This window comes from Hibiscus syriacus, unplaced genomic scaffold (genome assembly GCF_006381635.1).
Source record: "Hibiscus syriacus cultivar Baekdansim isolate YM2019G1 unplaced genomic scaffold, ASM638163v2 tig00111000_pilon, whole genome shotgun sequence".
Taxonomy (NCBI): domain Eukaryota; kingdom Viridiplantae; phylum Streptophyta; class Magnoliopsida; order Malvales; family Malvaceae; genus Hibiscus; species Hibiscus syriacus.
Window position 1 is genome coordinate 1,266,345 of NW_024062947.1, and position 21,930 is coordinate 1,288,274.

Here is a 21,930-nt window from a genome sequence, read left to right on the forward strand (position 1 = left end):
TCTCAAATTATTTTGTTAGTCTTTTCATCTCATCTCTTACGGTTTTGAAAGACGTCTGTCTTTGATGCAGCGTAGCATAACATACTTGCTGTTGCACGTAGAGAAGCAAACCTTGCCATTTGCATTATTTCTGGAGGCACATTCAAATCAACAAAACTGGGTGTAGAAGCCTTCGCATCTTAGTCCACCTACTTTGAATCAAAGACCCGGGCAAATATGTGTAATCCAAGTACTTCAAAACGTGAAGTTGATGGCGACATGGAAGTCCAACGGTCTCAAATTTTTTATATGAGTAATTTAGAGTTTTCGTACGAGAATCAAAACTAATTTCAAATGTCCTATTTTTTCTTTGTACTTTTTCAAATAAAAATATTGACATTCATCTGATAAGGACTGAATCTCTTCCTGAATCCGGTACAATGTCTCGCGTTGAAGTTCTTCTTGGAACGCATGAAAAGATTCGCGCGTAAAAATCTCAGAAGCATGACTTTCAAATTCAACCAGTTTTGTGATCTAGAAGGGCTTCGTCTAGGAACTTAACTAATCGCTTTCAACTCGTTCAGACGTATTCTACTAATTCTATATTCAATTACACGAACAACATCTAAATATGTCTTCTTGTGTTTCAGTGCAATTGCGAGTGAAGAATTCATAGACTCGCACCTTTGTGTTGAACGAATATTAGCAAAGAAATGACCGGTTAGATATGCTTGTTCCTATAAGTTTAGAGTATTTCCCATCTCAATCACCCATGGATGCTTTTCGATGTTGAATTCTGAAACAACTGAACGCCATTGAATATCAAATTCGTCGGTTGTCCACCAGGAAGCCATGCATTTTGAGAATGCTGCTGTAAATTTTGGGTCACCAATATTAGCTTGTGCATTGCGAGAAAGATGCCAAGAACATAATCTGTGCTTAGCATTAGGAATAACAGATTTGTTAGACCTTTGCATTGCCCTATCCCTATCGGTGACAACTGAAATAGGCGATTTGTTCATCATGGCTTCTAAAATATTATGTAGCACCTACTCGAAAGATTGGGACGTCTCGTCAGCGATTATGGACAGTAGCAAACACAATTGTGTTATAGTGATGATTGACACCGACAATAGGCATAATTGGTCGACCATACAAATAATCTTTGTACGTTGTGTCGAACGCAATTACATCACCTGATATGATCCTGATTATGTGTTGAGTCATATACGATGTTTCCCGATCGTGATTCTAGTAAGAACTTCACAGTGCTTTGATTGAAGACTGAAAATGCATAAACAACGTTATAAGAAGGGAAATATGTATATATAAATATGTGTATGAAGGTAATGGAAATGATAGAATGAATTTTAAGTGGATTGTAAATGAAAGAAGTGTGGTGGTGATAGTGGTTGAATGTATGTAACTAAAATGGTGAAGGATGTTTGTGGTTGGCGTGGATAATGATAGTAATTCAAAATATAGATTCTGGCCCTCTAACTATATATGAGTTAGGAACCAACAATATAATAAAGATGGAATCGAAGTGATAGAGGGTGGAACGTGACCACTAGCTATAGTAGAGCTAGGAACCAACGCTATAACAAGATGAAATGGATGAAGGCTTCAAGACCGACAAGAAACCGATAGAGTTCTAATCCAAGAACTAAAATGAAAGCAATCTTTCAAAGTATTTTCATAAATCAAATTGTCAGTGCAAATGATACCGAAGGTGCCTATTTATAGTATTTCTAAGAAGCATATGAAAAGACTCAAAAGATGATAACATTCTCATCAATTTAGCAATAAAATGCACTTGAATGTTTTGTCTTCTTATCTTCAAAGTTGGATGAATATTCTAGATCATTTTGGGGATGAATCTAGATAATTTGAAGCTGAATATGACCTTAATTTCGTCCACGAAGGAGGGGTGACTCTTGGGCTGCATTGCTTTGCTTGCAAATGGAAGAAAATAGGTTAAATGAAGTCATATGATGAATGTGGACATCGTACATGTCCAAATCAGCTTGTCTCTTCAAATTCCTTGCTGATTTTATCACTTAATTTGATGATTAAATGAAATAAAATCAGCCTTCATTGCTTGTTCCTTGGTAGCACGTGAATAGCCTTCAAAGAATGATAAGTAAGACTTGAATAGGTGAATTATGAAGGATTGAATGCATTGTCTCTCCAAGAATATGAACAACCCTTGGTTTGAATGATTAAATCAGCCCTTGGTTTGGATGATTAAATCAGCATTGAATGCTTTGAATTAGGTGAATAAAGATGGCCATGAATTGCTTGTCTCCTGGTAGAAGATGAAAGGACTCTTCCTTGGCTCAAACTCATCCAAATCATCCTTGTATAAAATTCCCGTAATGAAAATTCCAGTCTGCATTGTCTTCAGTAAATCGATCATATCTCAAGCTCCCGATATCGGATTGAGGTGATTCAAAAGGAGTTGGAAAGATAAGAGATAGAGGAATAATTTCAAATTGGTTTCTAGAACCAAAAACGTATGTATCGCATCAGAATTAGAAGACATCCTGACTGATATTCTTGCATCTGTTGAAATCGTTCAACTTCTCTCATGTACCTAGACACAAAAGTAAGAAATGTTTAAGCTTGAATAAAATAAAATAAAAACATGTTATGAAAACATATAAAGAGCTAGTTTAATTAATGAACCAGTTTAAATGAATGAACTAGTTTAATTAGTGAACTAGCTTTATTGAATGAAAGAGGATACTTAAATGAAGTAGCTTCATAAAAACCTACATGCTTTGATGAACTCATGCTTATTTATTTATGCAACTTAATGTCATACAAATTTATTAACACTAATGTAAATTCATGAACAAGTAAATGATAAAATCCTCCCTTAAACTTGGTTGTTCCTTCTTCACGTCCCAACCTGAGTATGATGGTGGAGGTTCTTCTTTTGGATTGAAAAAGGCTTTAGAAAATCTAAACTTATCTTGAAATTCCTAGATTAAGCTCAAATAATCTTCTTGAACCTTCTCGAATGTAAACAACTTGCCTCGATCAAACGGTCTCAAGCAGATTATAGAAACTGATGTAAGGCGTATAGTCGGGATCACATCATTCCCTTCCTCTTTAAGGTGACTCGTCCTCGAATCAAAAATATCAATAAAAGAACGAACTTCATTGGAAAACAAGAACAAATCTTTACCATAGCTAGAATAATTCAATTCCGTTCCTCGCCCTTGAGAAAGATTCATCTCCAAATTCCAAAGAAACTTATCATCGCAACTGAATATATCAATTCCTTGTTTTTGAATCATCACTCTGAAAAGTAAATCAAAGTTATAGGTAAATAATTCAATAACAAAAGAAATGGAAAAATCAAACCATGGAGATGCTTGATGATATTATTGGGCACCAATTCTTGGTGATACAAAACTTCATTGGATCCTCCTTTGAAACATGATTAAAGCATGGATGATGTTTGATCATCTTTAGGGTTGGCAATGTGTTTGAAATGTCTCTTGAAGTGCTCTTCTCGTTATCCTGCAATAATGAAAATTCAAGAATAGAAGAAGAATAATTAAGGTTGTTAGTGCGAAATGAAATTTGACTCTCTCTCTCTTTTGCACAAACAATTTCTTTTTCAAACTCATCCTTTTCACTCTCATCTTCTTTTTGAATTTCTTTTTCATTGTCACTCTTTTTCTTTGAAAATCTCTTTTTTCCCCTCTTTTTCACAAAATTCTTTTTCTCGCTCTCAATGTCTTTTTCAACTCTTATTTCTCTTTCTTTGTTGAAAATATTTCTTTTTCTAGTTGTTCATGCAATTGTGTTTGACAAAATTATCAAAAAACACTTGAAGATGAGCTAGACTTTATGGATTGAAGATGTAAAATTCCTTGGCTCACTTCACGTTGAACTTTTGATATTGCTTTTTGTTAGAAAATTAGGGTCCCCCTTGTAAGATCCTCTACTGCAATTGGGTGTAGAACTAGAAAAAGATTGATTGTTGTCTCTCTTTTTAGTTGTGTTTTGATCTTCGATGGATGATTTGTGAATAAGAAGGTCGTTCGATCATTCGATCTAATTTCTTTGAGATTGGGTCGAGATGCTTTTGAAACAAACTCTTATCTCTCGTGTCATGGCTTGCATTTGCAAGTTTGGTAACCACCAGTATTTTGGGCGTCACCTCTGAAATATGAGAATTGTCTCTAGAAGTGCGAGACATGATTAGTAATAAAAAATGAAAAATAGATCTCACCAATACAAAACCTCACCAATACACTCCAAGGAAAAGTCTCTCCTCTCGTGTTTCACTCGGGATGGCTTTTACCCTTAATGCACACTCTTGCCTTTTACCGCTCTTGCTTTCCTTTAAAGTTCTTGTGGAACTCCCTCGAGGTTTACAAGGTGTCTTGTAGACTTCGGCTGAAACAATTTGGGCTTGGTTGGAAAAATGATGTGAGTAAAGAAAGAATTGGCTACAAGAAAGAATGAATATGAGAATAGGTAAAGAAATCGTAAAGATAATGAAAGAAATGATGAAACAAATACGAACCTTCTTAATTATTTTTTTCAAATATTGCTCTCGCCCTCTTTAAATTTTTCTTTTCTTTTTTTCAATTTTTTTTGATTTTTTAGTAACCAAGAGAGAGAAAATGATACGATACGCTTACTAATTGCTAGCTCTGATACCAAATGATATGATCCCGGTTATGTGTTCCGATTCATATACGATGTTGTCCGATCGTGATTCTAGTAAGAACTTCACAGTGCTTTGATTGAAGACTGCAAATGCATAAACAACGTTATAAGAAGGAAAATATGTATATATAAATATGTGTATGAAAGTAATGGAAATGATAGAATGAAGTTTAAGTGGATTGTAAATCAAAGAAGTGTGGTGGTGATAGTGGTTGAATAGATGTAACGAAAATGGTGAAGGATGTTTGTGGTTGGCGTAGAGAATGATAGTAATTCAAAAGATGGATTGAGACTCTCTAACTATATATGAGTTAGGAACCAACAATATAATAAATATGGAATCGAAATGATAGAGGGTGGAACGTGACCCACTAGCTATAGTAGAGCTAGGAACCAACACTATAACAAGATGAAATGATGAAGGCTTCAAGACCGACAAGAAACCGATAGAGTTCTAATCCAAGAACTAAAATGAAAGCAATCTTTCAAAGTATTTTCATAAATCAAATTGTCAGTACAAATGATACCAAAGTTACCTATTTATAGTATTTCTAAGAAGCATATGAAAAGACTCAAAAGATGATAACATTCTCATCAATTTAGCAATAAAATGCACTTGAATGTTTTGTCTTCTTATCTTCAAAGTTGGATGAATATTCTAGATTATTTTGGGGATGAATCTAGATAATTTGAAGCTGAATATGGCCTTAATTTCGTCCAAGAAGGAGGGGTGACTCTTGGGCTGCATTGATTTGCTTGCAAATGGAAGAAAATAGTTAAATGAAGTCATATGATGAATGTGGACATCCTATATGTCCAAATCAGCTTGTCTCTTCAAATTCCTTGCTGATTTTATCACTTAATTTGATGATTAAATGAAATAAAATCAGCCTTCATTGCTTTTCCTTGGTAGCACGTGAATAGCCTTCAAAGAATGATAAGTAAGACTTGAATAGGTGAATTATGAAGGATTGAATGCATTGTCTCTCCAAGAATATGAACAACCCTTGGTTTGAATGATTAAATCAGCCCTTGGTTTGGATGATTAAATAAGCCTTGAATGCTTTGAATTAGGTGAATAAATATGGCCATCAATTGCTTGTCTCCTGGTAGAAGATGAAAGGACTCTTCTTGGCTCAAACTCATCCAAATCATCCTTGTATAAAATTCCCGTAATGAAAATTCCAGCCTGCATTGTCTTCAGTAAATCGATCATTTCTCAAGCTCTCGATATCGGATTGAGGTGATTCAAAAGGAGTTGGAAAGCTAAGAGATAGAGGAATAATTTCAAATTGGTTTCTAGAACCAAAAACGTATGTATCGCATCCAGAATTAGAAGACATCCTGACTGATATTCTTGCATCTGTTGAAATCGTTCAACTTCTCTCATGTAACTAGACACAAAAGTAAGAAATGTTTAAGCTTGAATAAAATAAAATGAAAACAGTTATGAAAACATATAAAGAGCTAGTTTAATTAATGAACCAGTTTAAATGAATGAACTAGTTTAATTAGTGAACTAGCTTTATTGAATGAAAGAGGATACTTAAATGAAGTAGCTTCATAAAAACCTACATGCTTTGATGAACTCATGCTTAAATGAAGTAGCATGCTTATTTATTTATGTAACTTAATGTCATACAAATTTATTAACACTCATGTAAATTCATGAACAAGTAAAAGATAAAATCCTCCCTTAAACTTGGTTGTTCCTTCTTCACGTCCCAACCTTGAGTATGATGGTGGAGGTTCTTCTTTTGGATTGAAAAAGGATTTTAAAAATCTAAACTTGGCTTGAAATTCCTAGATTAAGCTCAAATAATCTTCTTGAACCTTCTCGAATGTAAACAACTTGCCTCGATCAAACGGTCTCAAGCAGATTGTAGAAAATGATGTAAGGCGCATAGTCGGGATCACATCATCACCGAAGCATACGTAATCTGATCTCCATGTAGAATCTGACCAAATAAGATTATAACGCCCCTGATTCGTCTACCGAGTATGTTACAAAAAACTCGGGATCATCATGTTTCTTATAATCAAAGTATGCAATAAGCACATTCACATCCCCGTCGATGATTTCCTTTGCTTTACCTCTTTAAAGTGCATTGTAGAGGTCTTTATGTGTAAATCCAACATTATGATAGCCCTTGCCAGTTGCGTTAAATAGTTCATTACTTGTGATGTACCAATACCGACCTCTTTCAATTTTGTTGCCTCATCGATATCAGCCTTACTTACAGCTCTATTAGAATGCATAAATGGTGTCATAGCAGGTGTGCCAATGCATGATTATGTTTCTGATAAGACTTACTTATAACCCACTGATCGTTTGTATTTGTTACAGTAACTACGACTCTAGCCTTGCATCATGTTCTTGTGACTGGCGTATGAGCACGTTGACGATCAACAGTATTGACCTTTGATACTCGAAACCCTTCTTTGGAACAAAAAAAATTATCGTGTCTTCACATTCCCTTCCACGTCAAGCCGTGTTATTCCCTTACGTGCACTAAACCCATGTTCCCGTGTGAATCCCTTGTACAAGTACCAAGCTTGATCACGTGAAGAGAAGAGCTTACCAACCAATATGTCAGATTCATCAACATTATGTACTTCATGGCATTCATCGGTTAGCTTAACCTTGTCTGCATCAGTATGATCCATGGCAAAAATTTTGTTGTGCAATTTCAGTGGTCCCAACAGGAGTTGATGGAGATGTAAGTAAAGGTTCATTGAACAACATGTTTCAGTGGTGCTTTTAATAGGATGTGGTATTGGTAGTGGTAGTTGAAGGGTGGGTACAACATTAAATTTGCAGGACATATTCAGGTATGTACAATAACTACAACATTCAATAACTTTAAAGTAATAGGTAAAATTACAATGTAGGTGGTAAAAATATACTTTTTAATGAAAAAATTAGTAAACACAAAGATTTGTTTCGATACATATGTGTCGATACATTTTCAAAAGTATCGACCCCAAAAACATCAAAACAAATAATTATAATGTAATAGGTAAATTAACAATGTAACCAGTATACATATACCGGTTAATTATAAAATAGGTCAACATAACGTATCGACACTATTAGAATTTGTGTCGATACTTATTGTCTAGAATGAATGGCCAAACGACATGCACGCATAAAATGTCGATACATTTACAAGTAACCGGTAGAAATTTACCGGGTTAATGAGAGAATACGTCAACATAAAGTATCGAAACTTTTTAAATTTGTGTTGATACATTTGTCCAGACGTGGTGTACGCATAAACTGTCGATACTTTTTAAAAAGTATCGATCCCAATACATTGAAACCGATAATTATTAACAGGTTACAATGTAACCGGTAAAAATATACCGGTTAATTAGAAAATATGTCTACATTATGTATCGACACTCTTTAAATATGTGTCGAAACGTTTTTTCCAAAATGAAAGCACAAACAGGTGCACGCATAAAGTGTCGATACATTTAAAATTATATCGATCCCAAAAACATCGAAACCGATAATTATAATGTAATAGGTCAATTTACAATGTAACCGGTTGAAATTTATCGGTTTTATGAGAAAATAGGTCAATATAAGCGCTACCTATTACATTATATAAGCGCTACCTAATATGTTATTGTATTTGGTAATATTTCGGTTAAATGCCTATTTTATTATATAAGCTACCTATTACATTATATAAGCTCTACCTAATATGTTATTGTCTTGATAATATTTCTGGTTAAATGATATAACATAACCATCTGAATTTTAACCAGTCACATCTTTAACCGGTCACGCCGTTTTTTTAGCCATTTTTAGGCACCACAGCAGAATCACCCCTTTTAGGGTAGCTTTTAAGATAATATATAGAAGTTAATGTGGTTACCAGACACTCGTATAAGAGAATAATATATTTTTTAAAAAATAAAAAAAAATCTTACATCCATGTTAACTTATATATAACTTGTTTGCCCTCCAAAAAATAAATTATGTTATACTTAAAATTTCAAGTTAAGTTATACTTAAATTATTAATCAATTTTCACATTAAAAGTAAATTAGATTTATGAATATTTTAAATTTATATAATTTAATAAAATTATGTTAAAGAAGACAATATTTAAATTTAATTTAGTGATTATAAATAAAACTTATAATATAAGAATTATAAATAATATAAAGAATTGAAATTAATATAAAAATCACATTTATAATATACAAATTATAATTAATATAAAAACTAAATTTCAAAAAGTAATCATATTAATTTAATTATCATAAGTTTATTATAAATTTAAAATAACATAATTATATTAATTGTAACTTATTATTTATAAGTCAGTACAATATCATATCACTTTAACAACATGTCGGATCATTTACAGGTTGAGTCAATTACATGTCATGTTCATAACAGATCAGGTTGAAAACAGGTCGGGTAATACCAGTTATTTACCAGGTCAATCTCGGTTTCGGGTTCATATTAGTCGGATGCAGTTCGGGTTTGGGTATCATATTTCGGTTCAATTCGGGTTCAGTTCATTCTCAGGTCAGGTGTAGGTTGGGTTCAGATCCATAATTTCCAGGTCCAACTCGGGTTCAGTCAACATCAATTCCGACTTGAGTCAGTTTCGATCGCCACAAAGCATGTCAAAAATAGTTTTGACTCGAGTCGGTTTCAGTCAGTTTTACAAGTCGGGTCAGCTTTTTACACCCCTCTGTGTAATGCACCAATCTTGACCCTACCATATTTCACAAAATTTTTCTGTTTGGAGACGGACGTGAATTTAAAGGGAATATGAGCTTTTTTCCCTCAAGAAGGGAGGCCTTTAGCTTATCTTAGCAAAGATCTATGTCCTCAACATTTAACTCTTTCCATTTATGAAAAAGAGTATCTCATGATCTTGTTGCCAATATCTAAATGGCGACATTATTTAGAAGCTGATCCGTTCATAAATAAGACTGATCATGAGCCTTTGAAATATTTCAGGAAAATACTCACAACCACTTTTCAGAAAAGAGGATTAACAAAATTATTGGGGTTGGATTACGTGATACAGTACAGGAAAGGGAAGACCAATTGGTGGTTGATGTGTTGTCAAGACAATTTAAGGGGAAAAAATAAAACTTTCACCAAATGGGAATCACTAGAATCACTCCTAGTTGGGTTCAGGAGGAAGAAGACATTTATGTAAACGATGAGCTTGCAACATAATCGATCAGCACTTTGACAATAACCCCAGTTACAACTGAAAAATGAAAGTTCTCTAGATGAGTTTTGAGATACAAGGATAGAGTGTATATTGGAGCAACAAAGGATTTAAGGTTGCAATTGTTACAAACACTTTACGATTCTCCATAGAGAGGACATTCGAGTATCCAGACTACTTATTAACGAGTAAAATCTTATTTCTATTGACAAGGGCTTAAAAGGATGATTAATAACTATGTTTGACAGTGTGATACGTGTCAAAGGACAAAGGTAGATATATGGCTAAGACTTGTCGTTTTCAACCCTTACCAATACCTCAACAAGCATGGAGATAAGTAATATGGACTTTATTGAAAGGATACCCACTTCTATAAAATCAAACTATATCTTGGTGGTAGTTGATAATGTTTTTTCAAATATGTTCATTTTTAGCATTTTCCCTCCTTATACAGTGGTTGATGTTTCTAAATTATATTTGAATCAAGTTTATAAGTTACATGCCCAGCCTAAGATGGTCATATCTTATGGGGACAAGACCTTCACTAGCCTCTTTTAAAAGGAGTTAATGAAGTAGTTGAACACAAAGACACTCTTTAACACATCTTACCGTTCTAAAATAGAAGGTCAAACTGAAAGAGTGAATCAATGTTTAGAACAATACCTAAAGGGTTTGTGCTTTTTAAAGCCTACCTATTGGGTCAAGTGGCTATCCCATGCTGAGTGGTGGTACAACACAAACTACCACATAATAATGAAGTTAACCACATTTGAAGCCTTGTATGGTTGCAAGCCTCCTACGGTTGCAACCTCCTACTATGGTCTAGAATACTACATCTATAGTACTGGGTTGGATGAAATATTAGAAGACAGAGAGAAGTTGCAAACCAATATCAGAGATCAATTACAACATGCCCAGAATCGAATGAAGCAACATGCAAATAGAAACATAAGTGAAATAAGTTTTCAAGTGGGAGAAGAAGTGTACTTAAGTTACAATCATACAGACAACCTCAAAGTTATCTGTAAGGTATTATGACACATATCGAATTTTGCAAAAAAAAAAATTGAAGAGGTTGATTACAAATTAGACTTACCAGATCATGCTCACATCCATCTTGTCTTTCGTGTAAGCTATCATAACTCAAGGTTTACCCTGCCAAAATCTTGAACAAACGGATGATTAAGTGTCATAATCAGGCAGTCACTCAGTTACTAGTGTAGTGGGTTAATATAGGATCCGAACATGCGACATGGAAAGATTACGTAGTTCTTCATTTTCAGTTTTTGGATTTCGATCTTGGGATCAAGGATATGCTGATGGGTAGGGTATTGTCATAAATGAGGAAGAAGATTTAGGGTTTATAAATGAAGAATTGAGAATCGAATTATTTTGGAAAACAATTTCTGGAAACTATTGTATAAACCAATTTACACTTGTTTGATACATTGTAATTAATTTTATGGAAAATGATTTACATAGATTGAATTAATTGAAAATTGATTTACATAAAATGAATTATTTGAAAATTGTTTTCGGAAAATATTTTACGATATTTGAATGATGTTATGTAAATAATTTATAGTTGATAAATTTTCATATTATAAATATCAAATATAATAAATTATTATTTTACTGCCGAGACCTCATGGAATAACAACAATCCCTTTACCACAAAGACCTATTGGTTTGTGCAATATTATATAAATATTAAATATATAAAATAATATTATTCATTATTAATGATTTAAAAATATTATTTTTATAAAAATAAAAAATAATATTAATTGTATTAATAATTTATTAGATATTATTAAATTAAAAATATGATATCATATAATATTATAATATAACTTAGCATATATTAATATAATATTAAAAAGTATAATATTATTAAAATTACATTAAATATTTTAATAGTTAATTCTTTTATTAAAATAATGCTAAATATTATATTAATATTAAATAAATAAAATAATAATATTTTGAGTGTTTATACTCTAAAGTGAAAAGTTAAGAAAATGTCTTATGAAAAATCAAATAGTAAAACATTTTGTTGAAAAAACACATAAACTAAAAAATTAAATTACATTGATTATAATCAATTACAATGATCAAATATTGAAAAAATACAGAATCAATTATAATTATTAAATATTAAAAAATAAGTTTTCTTAAAACCAATTACAACAAAAGAAAAAACCTGAATGCTTAAAAAATATATGAAAAGAAACAAATAAAAAAGAAAATATTTATTTAAACCTAAGTAAAACATATGGCTCTAGAATAAATTAAAATAAAAAAATATATTATAAGTTGAGAAAAAAGCGGCTCACGTACATTATAAAAACCAAAACTTTTGAACTTCCCCCCTTAAATCCGCTCATTGTCTTGACCCCTTCATCTCCTTCCTCTTTGCATCTCCTTCTCTCCATTTGCTGCCCCCATTCGTGTGTCTCCCAAAATAACCCGAAACCAACAATGGGAAAGGGCGGATCTTTGAGTAACAGCGTCCTGAGGAACATCCTCTTCTCCTACGCCTACGTGGCCATCTGGATCTTCCTCAGCTTCTCCGTCATCGTGTACAACAAGTACATCCTGGACAAGAAGATGTACAATTGGCCTTTCCCCATCTCCCTAACCCTCATCCACATGTCCTTTTGCTCCACCCTCGCTTTCCTCCTCATCAAGGTCTTCCGATTCGTCGACCCCGTCTCCATGTCTCGCGATCTTTATCTCTCTTCCGTCGTCCCCATCGGCGCCCTTTACTCTCTCAGCCTCTGGCTCTCAAATTCTGCTTACATTTACCTGTCTGTCTCCTTTATTCAGATGCTCAAAGCCCTCATGCCGGTGGCCGTTTATTCTATCGGCGTTCTTTTCAAAAAGGAGACGTTTAAACCGATACGATGGCCAACATGTTGTCCATATCCCTCGGGGTCGCCATTGCTGCTTACGGTGAAGCTAGATTCGATACCTGGGGAGTGATTTTGCAGCTGGGAGCCGTTTCTTTTGAGGCTACTAGGTTGGTCATGATCCAAATCTTGCTTACTTCTAAAGGGATCACCTTGAATCCCATTACTTCTTTGTATTACGTTGCGCCTTGCTGTTTGGTTTTCTTGTTGGTGCCATGGATTTACGTTGAGTTCCCGGTTTTGAAAGAGGCTTCGGATTTTCATTTGGATTTTCATCTTCGGTACCAATTCTCTGTGTGCTTTTGCTTTGAATCTATCTGTGTTCTTGCTTGTTGGAAAGACGTCTGCTTTGACCATGAATGTGGCTGGGGTTGTCAAGGACTGGCTGTTGATTGCCTTCTCATGGTCTGTGATTAAGGATATGGTGACGCCCATCAACTTGTTCGGGTACGGGCTGGCGTTTTTGGGTGTTGCTTACTATAATCATTCCAAGTTACAGGCTTTGAAGGCTAAAGAAGCTCAGAAGACGACTGCACAGACTGATGATGAAGCTGGGAGGTTGCTCAAGACTACAGATGGTGAGGAAACTGGATCCAGGAATTAGATGATGACGATGATCAAATAAGGGCTAAAAGAGACGGATTTGGATGATGATCACAAGCAAATGCTGCTCTTTTGGCTGCGTTTGGGTTTTGGTATGTTGGTTTACAGTTCTCCAATTCATTTACATAAGCTAGCTGTTATGGCCATTTCTTACTAATATTAGGGGCTGGAATTAACATCTGTTGCTTCTTGCATGATTGGTGTTGACGGAGGAAGAAGAATCTCAAGTGCTATTGTATTTTGTTTGGTTTGCTGTTTTATTTAATCTGTTATTTATTTACCATCGTCTTAAGGTTTAAATGATTAAGTAGAGTTTGAGTGTTGTTGAACTCGATTCAACTAGAAAAGTTTAAAATTGGATTCGACTCAAAAGTCTTAAAATTATTATATTTGACTCCAACTCAAAATCAAAAAATTAGAACTCAACTCAACTCAAAAGCTTACGAGCTTAAAATTATTAAGTTTGACTTAAATCGAAATCAAAAATTAAAACTCGACTTGAGCTTGAAAAAACTTTAACTCGAAACATGCTCAAACTTAACTCAATTGAAGCTTAAAGTTAAGTTTAGTTCAAGCTCGAACTCGAGCTCGGTTCAAGTTCAAACTCAAACCTGAACTTTAAGTACATTAACACCTTATATTATGCTTGAAAAAAACATATGAACGTGTATATTATTGATTATTTAATTTAAAAAAAAAAAAATTCAAATATTATTTCTCAAGTTCTCCGCGAGCTTTTCTAGTTAGTGTCATGTAGCTCACTTTGACTAGTTAAGAACTCAAATCAAAGTTTAATCGAGTCTATACTATTCAAATGTTGATCAAACTTTAACAAAATCAAATTTGAATAACTCACAATTGTTTGGTCATTTTCAGCCCTAGTCTCATCCTTCTGATCCTTCTAAGGTATCTTTTGAAGTTAGAACATTTTGCCTACTCCAAATACCCTTTTCATGGAGGAGCCGGTACCTTCCATTGCTTAGCAAAATGTAAAACAACGAAGCTAAGGAACAAAATTGTGGAGCCTATCAAAACAAGCTGTTCACATCACAAACAAATGCAAGCCACCAAGTTGCTTCTCGATTACTCCGAGAATTAAGCATGAATCATGCTGTAAGTAAACAACACATTTTCGTTGAGAATATATCTGATTCCCAATCATCAATCTTCATATTTATCTTCATAAATTCAATTGGTGCAACTATATTTTCTTTTTTTACAAAATAGTGCAATAAAAATGGGGGACGGAAGCTAAACTATCAAGTACCACCCCTTCCAACTAAGGGACTTAAACACTCAATGCCACCGGATCTTGCCATGTTATCTTTCGTTTCCCGACTCTGTTCGGGCCGTTTCCGGTGTTCCAGCAGGTGGATAGTTTAATATCGTTGTGCTGCTCGTCATTTCCGATTCGGATTGAACTTTTCTTGAGTTCCTCTATTCTCAGTGAGTTATCATTAGCCTGTAGTTCTTCCTGCTCTGTCTGCAATGGAATAAAAGCCAAGAAGAAATCAGATCAAGATCAAAGACTTAACATGAAAATTTACAGACAATCACTCATACTAACTGCAAGTAGATTACCGAAATCTGGTTTAAATCAAAAACCAGTGCCATGCTTCGAGCAGCAGCCTCATTTTCGCTGTAAAGCCTTTCCTTCTGGTTCAAGTTGAGAGCCGGTAAAGAACTCCGCAGAGTAACTTCCGCCTCTTGACAGAAAACTTTCTGCTGCTTTTAGGTTTAAGTCGATCATCGGAGAAGGTCGAGTGAGTAAGGTTTCCTTTTCACTACAAGTCTTTCCCCTCTGGTTCAAACCAAAACCTGTAGCTAGGTGTCGCAAAGAATGTTCCTTTCCCGTTGATCTCTTTCCCTTCATATTCGGTTTGCTTCTAATCACCATACTCTGCGGCAGTGCGAAGAACCGTTCCGCCAGAGCGTTTGAAGATCGGGTTTGCATCAAGAATTTATGCCTCTTCTTCAAAAACCTAAGTACAAAACTCAAAATACTAATTCCATATTAATAATCACAATGTTAATGTTATGCAAATCATACAAATTTATGGAGGAACAAGATCATTACCGGACTTCAGCCAACAGAGTCGATTTTCGTTCTTTCAACATCTGCAATTTCTTTCTCATGGCCTCTGTTTCCTAAAAAAACACACATCAGAAATAGTTGAGATTATAACCAGGTCTATAAACAAACTAGCCATTCCATAAACAGAAAAAAAATTGATGCAACATGAAAGCCATGAAATTTGAGAATTTTGATGCAAAAAATCAACAATTTTATTATCAAACATTGCAGTAAACAATATATACAGTCATGTTGATCAACCAACCACCTGAAAGCTCACTGGACCGTCATTTGAAACAATAAGATCCAAACGATCATGTCCGATTCTTATTCTTAAAAGATTCAAGACATGAACATGTACCAAAGAAAACCCAGAAGACTAAAAACAAGGATCTAATAAGAACAAAAGCAACTTAAAAACTAAACAATCAGCAAGAAAGTCATTACCTTGTGTAAGTCTTGAAAGTCTTGCATAAGGCTCTGGTGCTTGAACCTGGTTCTTTGGTCCTCATACATGGCATATGGAGAATACTCCAAAGAACCAGCAACCGCTATCATCTTCTTCATGGTTCAGAACACAGGGATGATATTAAGAAAAGAACCCCCCACAAGGGCTAAAATAAGCAAATATTGAGAAGAGACAGGGAAAAGAATGAGAAGGAATAAGGGTAATTGATAAGAATGAATGAGATGTGGGCATGAAATGATAAAAGGGAAAGAATAAATGTAGAGAGAGGAAGGTTCTGGCTTTCCTGTTCAATCTGAAAACTCTGACCAAGACAAAGAAGACCACATATAACTGGGTCAAAAAAATGTAACTTTAGAGAGTTGAGACGGTGATGAAGATGGCTTTTTTCGAGTGGTTGCAGAAGGGTAATTCTGGTAAACATGGGTTTTTGGATGGAGCACATTTGAAGACATCTACATTCTATATCTTCTCTATCTTTGCTTTTCCTTTTATTTTGGTTTTCTTCCTACTAAACAATAAATTCTGGTCCAGCTGATCTGAGCTAGACCATTGAAAGAAATAGAGAGTTTGGTGATGCGTGGACTCTTGGAGGGTGCGTGGAGTTTCCATGCTTTCTTTTTGGTTCGCTGAAAATAAAGCAATGAAGATAAAATAGGATTACGATGCTGTTTTTCTGATGTGTTTGTTCTTCTTGTCTTGTTGGTGCTGCTGTTGGGGACGGGTGTTCAGCTTCTCAAGGTACCTTATTTTTAGGCTTTGACAGGCGCTAAGTGATGGTTCTTTTTTGGAATAATGGCACCGTTAAACCCTCTTCTTTATTATATCTTTTAATACTTTATTATACTTTTTAAATATTCCATGTAACCCTATTCTTTTTAGAGATGTAAAAAGTAGATCCGACCTACAAAACTAACTGAAATCAAATTGAGTCAAAATTGTTTTTGACCCGTGGTGATTATGATATGAAATCGATTTGAGTTCAAACTGTTGTTAAATTGAACCCGAGATGGACCTGAAAATTGTGGATCTAAACTCAACTTGCACTCGATCTGAGAACGTCATGAACCCAAATTAAATCGATAATATGATAATCGAATCGACCTGCATCCTACTGATATGAACCCGAACCTGAGGTTAACATGATAAATAAATGGTATTATCCGACATGTTATGAACATAATATGTATTTCATCAACCTATAACTGATCTAATATTTACTTTACTTATAAGTTACAATTGATGAAATTGTGAGATTTTGAATTTGTGATAGACTACGATAATTAAATTAATATGATTAATTTAAATCAAATAATTAGCTATGATAATTAAATTAACAAAATTTACTTTCTATATTAATTATAATCCTTATATTATAAATCTTAATTATAACCATTAAATTAATTTTATTAAATAATTTATCTATTAAATATGATTTTATTAGATTATATAAAATTAATATAAATATTTATAACTTTAATTTATTTTTATGTAGTAATTGATCAAAAATTTAAATATAATTTAACTTAAATTTTTTATATATATATACTTATGCACATATATATATATTTGAAAAATATTTTTAGGTTAATAATTAGATAATAAAATAAAAAATATTAAATTAAAACTTAAAACAATAAAATTAGGGGTTTTGTTTTGCAAGCCCACTTTATTTTGAAACCTAAAAAAACCATGGCCTCGAAAAAGATTATTACCACCACTTATGTGTGAAATTGGAGGGAAATTTTGACTTTTTAATTGCTTTTTAGGAAAGAAAACCAGAAATTAATGAGGAGTGTTTTTAAAGAGAATATTTATTTTGTCACATTAGCAATATATGGCAAGGAAGCACAAATCTATTGTGGTTGTTAGATTAAGATTGAATCTAACGACCGAGAATCATTCTCTTTATTCTGATTGGTCATCTCCCATTGTCAATGCGTAACCGACGTGTGTGGCTCACGTTGTAACACTCTAATCTGATTCGATCCAAGGTTCGAATGATTAGAATGTCACACAAAACTACCTAAGTGGCTAACCTTTTTTTAATTAGAATGTCATATATTTATGAAATGACATTAATAATAGTCATAAAATACTTTTACAAACCAGGGCTCCGTGATATATACTTTAAATCAAAATAATAAAATCTTAGAGTTTAGAAATATGAATACAACAAAAAAGATCCTATGAATACACATGCCCACTACAAGTTACCGAATAATACTCTGTGAGAAATGCTTGAAATTCTACTACAACAGTGCTCCTCGAATGGCTCAATACTAACCTACGAACAAAAACACATTCATTAAGCTGAGCTCACAAGCTTAGTGCCACATAAATAACCCTACTACATTACATGCATCCAACAAGTAAGCATGCTACAACTATGGTTATGAACATTGCATACAATATCACAACAACAAGAATAAGCATCATGATGTATCTCGGGGTCACTTAGCATCACGGAACTCACACCCCTTTTGCTTACTAAGAACCTTAGGCGAGACCTGGGTCTCACATCAAAAACGTCTCCCTATAACTCGAGCTGATTTTGGGTCACATAACGTCGAAAACTCACTTGGTTTGTTTACTCTTCTAGACTAATGGGATATGTCTGGTCACTTAGCATCGACACCCCATCCAACTAGCATTCATAGTGCCCAAGCACTGACTTGGATATATCAGGATAATCTTTTACTCAACTAGACCAACGTCGTACACAAGTAACTCGGGTGTCCTAAACGTTTTCCTGAGCATCAAGCAAGGCATAAGTCTTATGAAATCTTACCTCATAGAGATCTTATGTTATCAAACATTTGTTAAAGTTCTCACTTGCAAGCTTTTATTAGTGCTCCCCTTTGATTCTAACCATTACCCGAATCCCTTAAAGAAATGGGGTTTACAACCATTATTATCATGTCAGTATCGATACTCTGTCGCATAGTTTTGGTACTTGCCTCATTGTGGTACCAATATTGTCACGAGTATTGGAACGATTTGGGTATACTAGAAATCGCAAAATTTTCTTATTTTTGATAATGAACCACGAGTATCGATACCCTATGAACAGTACCAATATCTCAAGAACTAAGTATCAATACTTCTAACAAAACCCTTTTATTTTTAGCCTAGTAGACGAAAGGTACCAGTACTATTCCTATACTACTGATACCCCAAACCCAAGTTATCATGTCTCTCAAAAGTGTAACACTCTAAATATCTCCTAAGACCCTCCCAAGGTCCCCCAACATTGTTTAAAGCTTATGTAGGTTCAAATGATTATAAAAGATCTTTGCATTATGCATGAATAAAATCAAGTACCCATTTTCATACTAGAACCCAAATGCACCACCCAAATGCTTCATACACTTATACAAACAACCATATTACACATGTTGAGGTATAAATAATAAAGAAGGGTTAAAAGTACGTTACCTTACAACTAGGATCCGGAGAAACAACCTTAAGCTCACCCAAACACCACTTTCTCATTTCTTTTGCTCTTGGAGCCTTCCTCCACTTCTCTCACTAGAATAACATGGAAAAAGTCATTAACCCATCAAATAACTTAGAAGATGTAGAAACGTGATTTTAAACCTTAAAATGAGTTAGAACCACTCTAAGGTTCTAAAACCTTAAACGTCTCTAAAACTCCATATTGATCACCATAACCAACATATGAGAAAATGGGTTTGAATTGGAGTGTTAGGAGTGAAGGTTACTATAGATAGTCATTTTTGTCCCACATTATATCCATATCCATATTATTATTATTATTATTAAATAATAATTATATTATATTACAAGCCCAACTACAAATTAAACATGGGGCCCAATTATAACCTGGAGCCCCATTTACAACCAAACTCGGGACCAAGCCTTTAAACCCAACCCAAATACAAAACAGGTTCAGAACCTGATCCAATCCCAAAATTCAAGCCCAAGAAGTCCAATCAGTAGACCCAGCAACTAGGGTTTTCCACCATCAACTACCAGTCGCCTGCCCTCAACCGTTGGATCTGTGATAGATCCAACAGTCCATATGTGATTCTAGAAACCCTAGGGTTTCATCATAACCCTAGGGCTATGTCAACTGTCGACTAGCCTGAGGATAAGCTGTCAGCCGCCACCTCTAGTGCATGAGCTCCTCTCAGCCACCTCCACATAAGCTGCCGCTGTTAAAGACTACATGCCATATCCAGAAGATCTGGGTGCATGAAATACACCCAACCAACTCACCAGACTCCTCATGGCCTCCCCTAGTCGTAGTCGCCCCTAGTCACTACCATAGCCTGATGACTCAAGGGGTTTACCCCTTTGACTGGTTTGTAGGGTGATTCAAAGAGCCTTATAAAAGGGACTCGATGATACTTGTAAAAAGGACAGGAAAAAAGCAAACAGAGAGACAGAGGTCCATTCGAAAGAAAAAAAATAAACCAAAACACAGAAAAGAAAAGGAATGAGAGATTTGCCTCACTTTCATCGGAGTCCTCAAACCATCACCGGAGTCAGATTTTTCGAAGGTAAAACACCTAGATCTAGACCGATTGACGGGGTTTTAGGACGAGAGAGGTTAGATTCAGATTAAGGAAGAGGTGATCTTCGATTTGGGGGTTTTCCTAACTTCAGCCACCGTCGACGGCGATGGAGAATGTCAGCGAACGGTGGCCGATCTCCCTCCTACGAGGGAATGAAGAGTGAAGGCAAAGAGAATGAAATTCTCTCTTTTTAGAGAGAGAAAAAAGGAAAAATGAGGGGTTGAGAGGCCTTAAAGATCGGTTTTGGGGGTATAAATACCCCTTCTCAAATGACGTCGTTTTAAGGGGGTATCTGCGTATTTAGTATATGGGTAAATCATTCCCACGGTCCCCTAGCTTTGTAACTTTCCATTTTGGTCATTGAATGAATGTTTCCTGTATTTTAATTTGGTTTTCAAATTTTGTTTTGTTTTCATTTTAGTCAGTAAACGTGTTTATATATATTTTTTGTAAAATATCCAATCTAGTCCTTAGATTTTAATAGTTTTTATTTTAATCCCAAATAATAATTAGGGTTAAATTATCATTCCAGTGCCTTGATTGTTTAACTTTTCTGTTATGGCCATTACTTTTGTTTGTTTTGTATTTTAATCCTCAAATTTTAATTTTTTAATTCTTCATAATATTATTGGTTTATTTACAATTGTAATGCCTAACATATTAATTATTTACATTTTTTCCTTACTCTTTTGTTAGTTTTATAATTTGATCTTTAAATTTATTAAATTTATTATTTTAATATTTTATTTTTATATATTTATTTTATCTAAAATTTAGGGTAATATTATTTTATATGAGAAATCTATAAAAATATCTCCATAATTTGCTAGATAGATATTTTCGAGGATTATTCATATAAAATAATATCTTTTTTATTTTTCTAAAAAAGTATCATAATTTAAATGTTATTCAAATTTGCCAATTTTAATATTAAGATGATGTGTAATAGCTTAAGTACCGATTTTTGGGCGTTGTGTGGGTGCTAATCCTTCCCCACACATAACCAACTCCCGAACCCTTTTCAAAGTGAATCTCTAGTCAAACACATATCAATTTTTTATCTTTTAAAATTATTTTTCTTAAAATTATTTTAAAAGGTATTTTTAGGTATTAGACCTACCTAACCCAAAGGTCGATGGCGACTCCAAACTTTCCTATTTATATATTTATTTTAAAACCTGACATGTTCCCAAAATTAAGTTGGATCGGTAAAAAAAAGCCCTAAAAAGTCGCGAGGACTATTTTGACAGCTTGGCGGTTTCGTTGGGGACTTTTTTTAGAGGGTCAAGCTATAATCGATTATACGTCATTTTTTAAAATTGAAAATGAAAAATATGAATGATATTTTGTTTACATCACATTGCATTTTTTTAGTCATACTAATGTGATTAGTTTTCGTGTTTTAGATTTCTAACATATTTTGGGTTGATTGTTCTGCGATAGAGGTAAAGCA

At 34.0% G+C, this 21,930-nt stretch overlaps 1 protein-coding gene and 1 pseudogene across 1 annotated transcript; one reads left to right on the forward strand and one right to left on the reverse strand.

Annotated features, from left to right (window-relative positions):
* Nucleotides 1-12,362: 12,362 nt before the first annotated feature.
* Nucleotides 12,363-13,539, forward strand: LOC120149266 (annotated as a pseudogene).
* Nucleotides 13,540-14,437: 898 nt separating this feature from the next.
* LOC120149307 lies at nt 14,438-16,130 on the reverse strand. The gene is made up of 4 exons (XM_039162138.1): nt 15,918-16,130; nt 15,474-15,544; nt 15,030-15,378; nt 14,438-14,879 (listed from the first exon to the last, which is right to left on the reverse strand). Exons 1-4 carry the CDS (start codon nt 16,035-16,037, stop codon nt 14,685-14,687), a joined length of 735 nt encoding a protein of 244 aa, XP_039018069.1. The 5' UTR covers nt 16,038-16,130; the 3' UTR covers nt 14,438-14,684.
* Between the last annotated feature and the right edge of the window lie 5,800 nt (nt 16,131-21,930).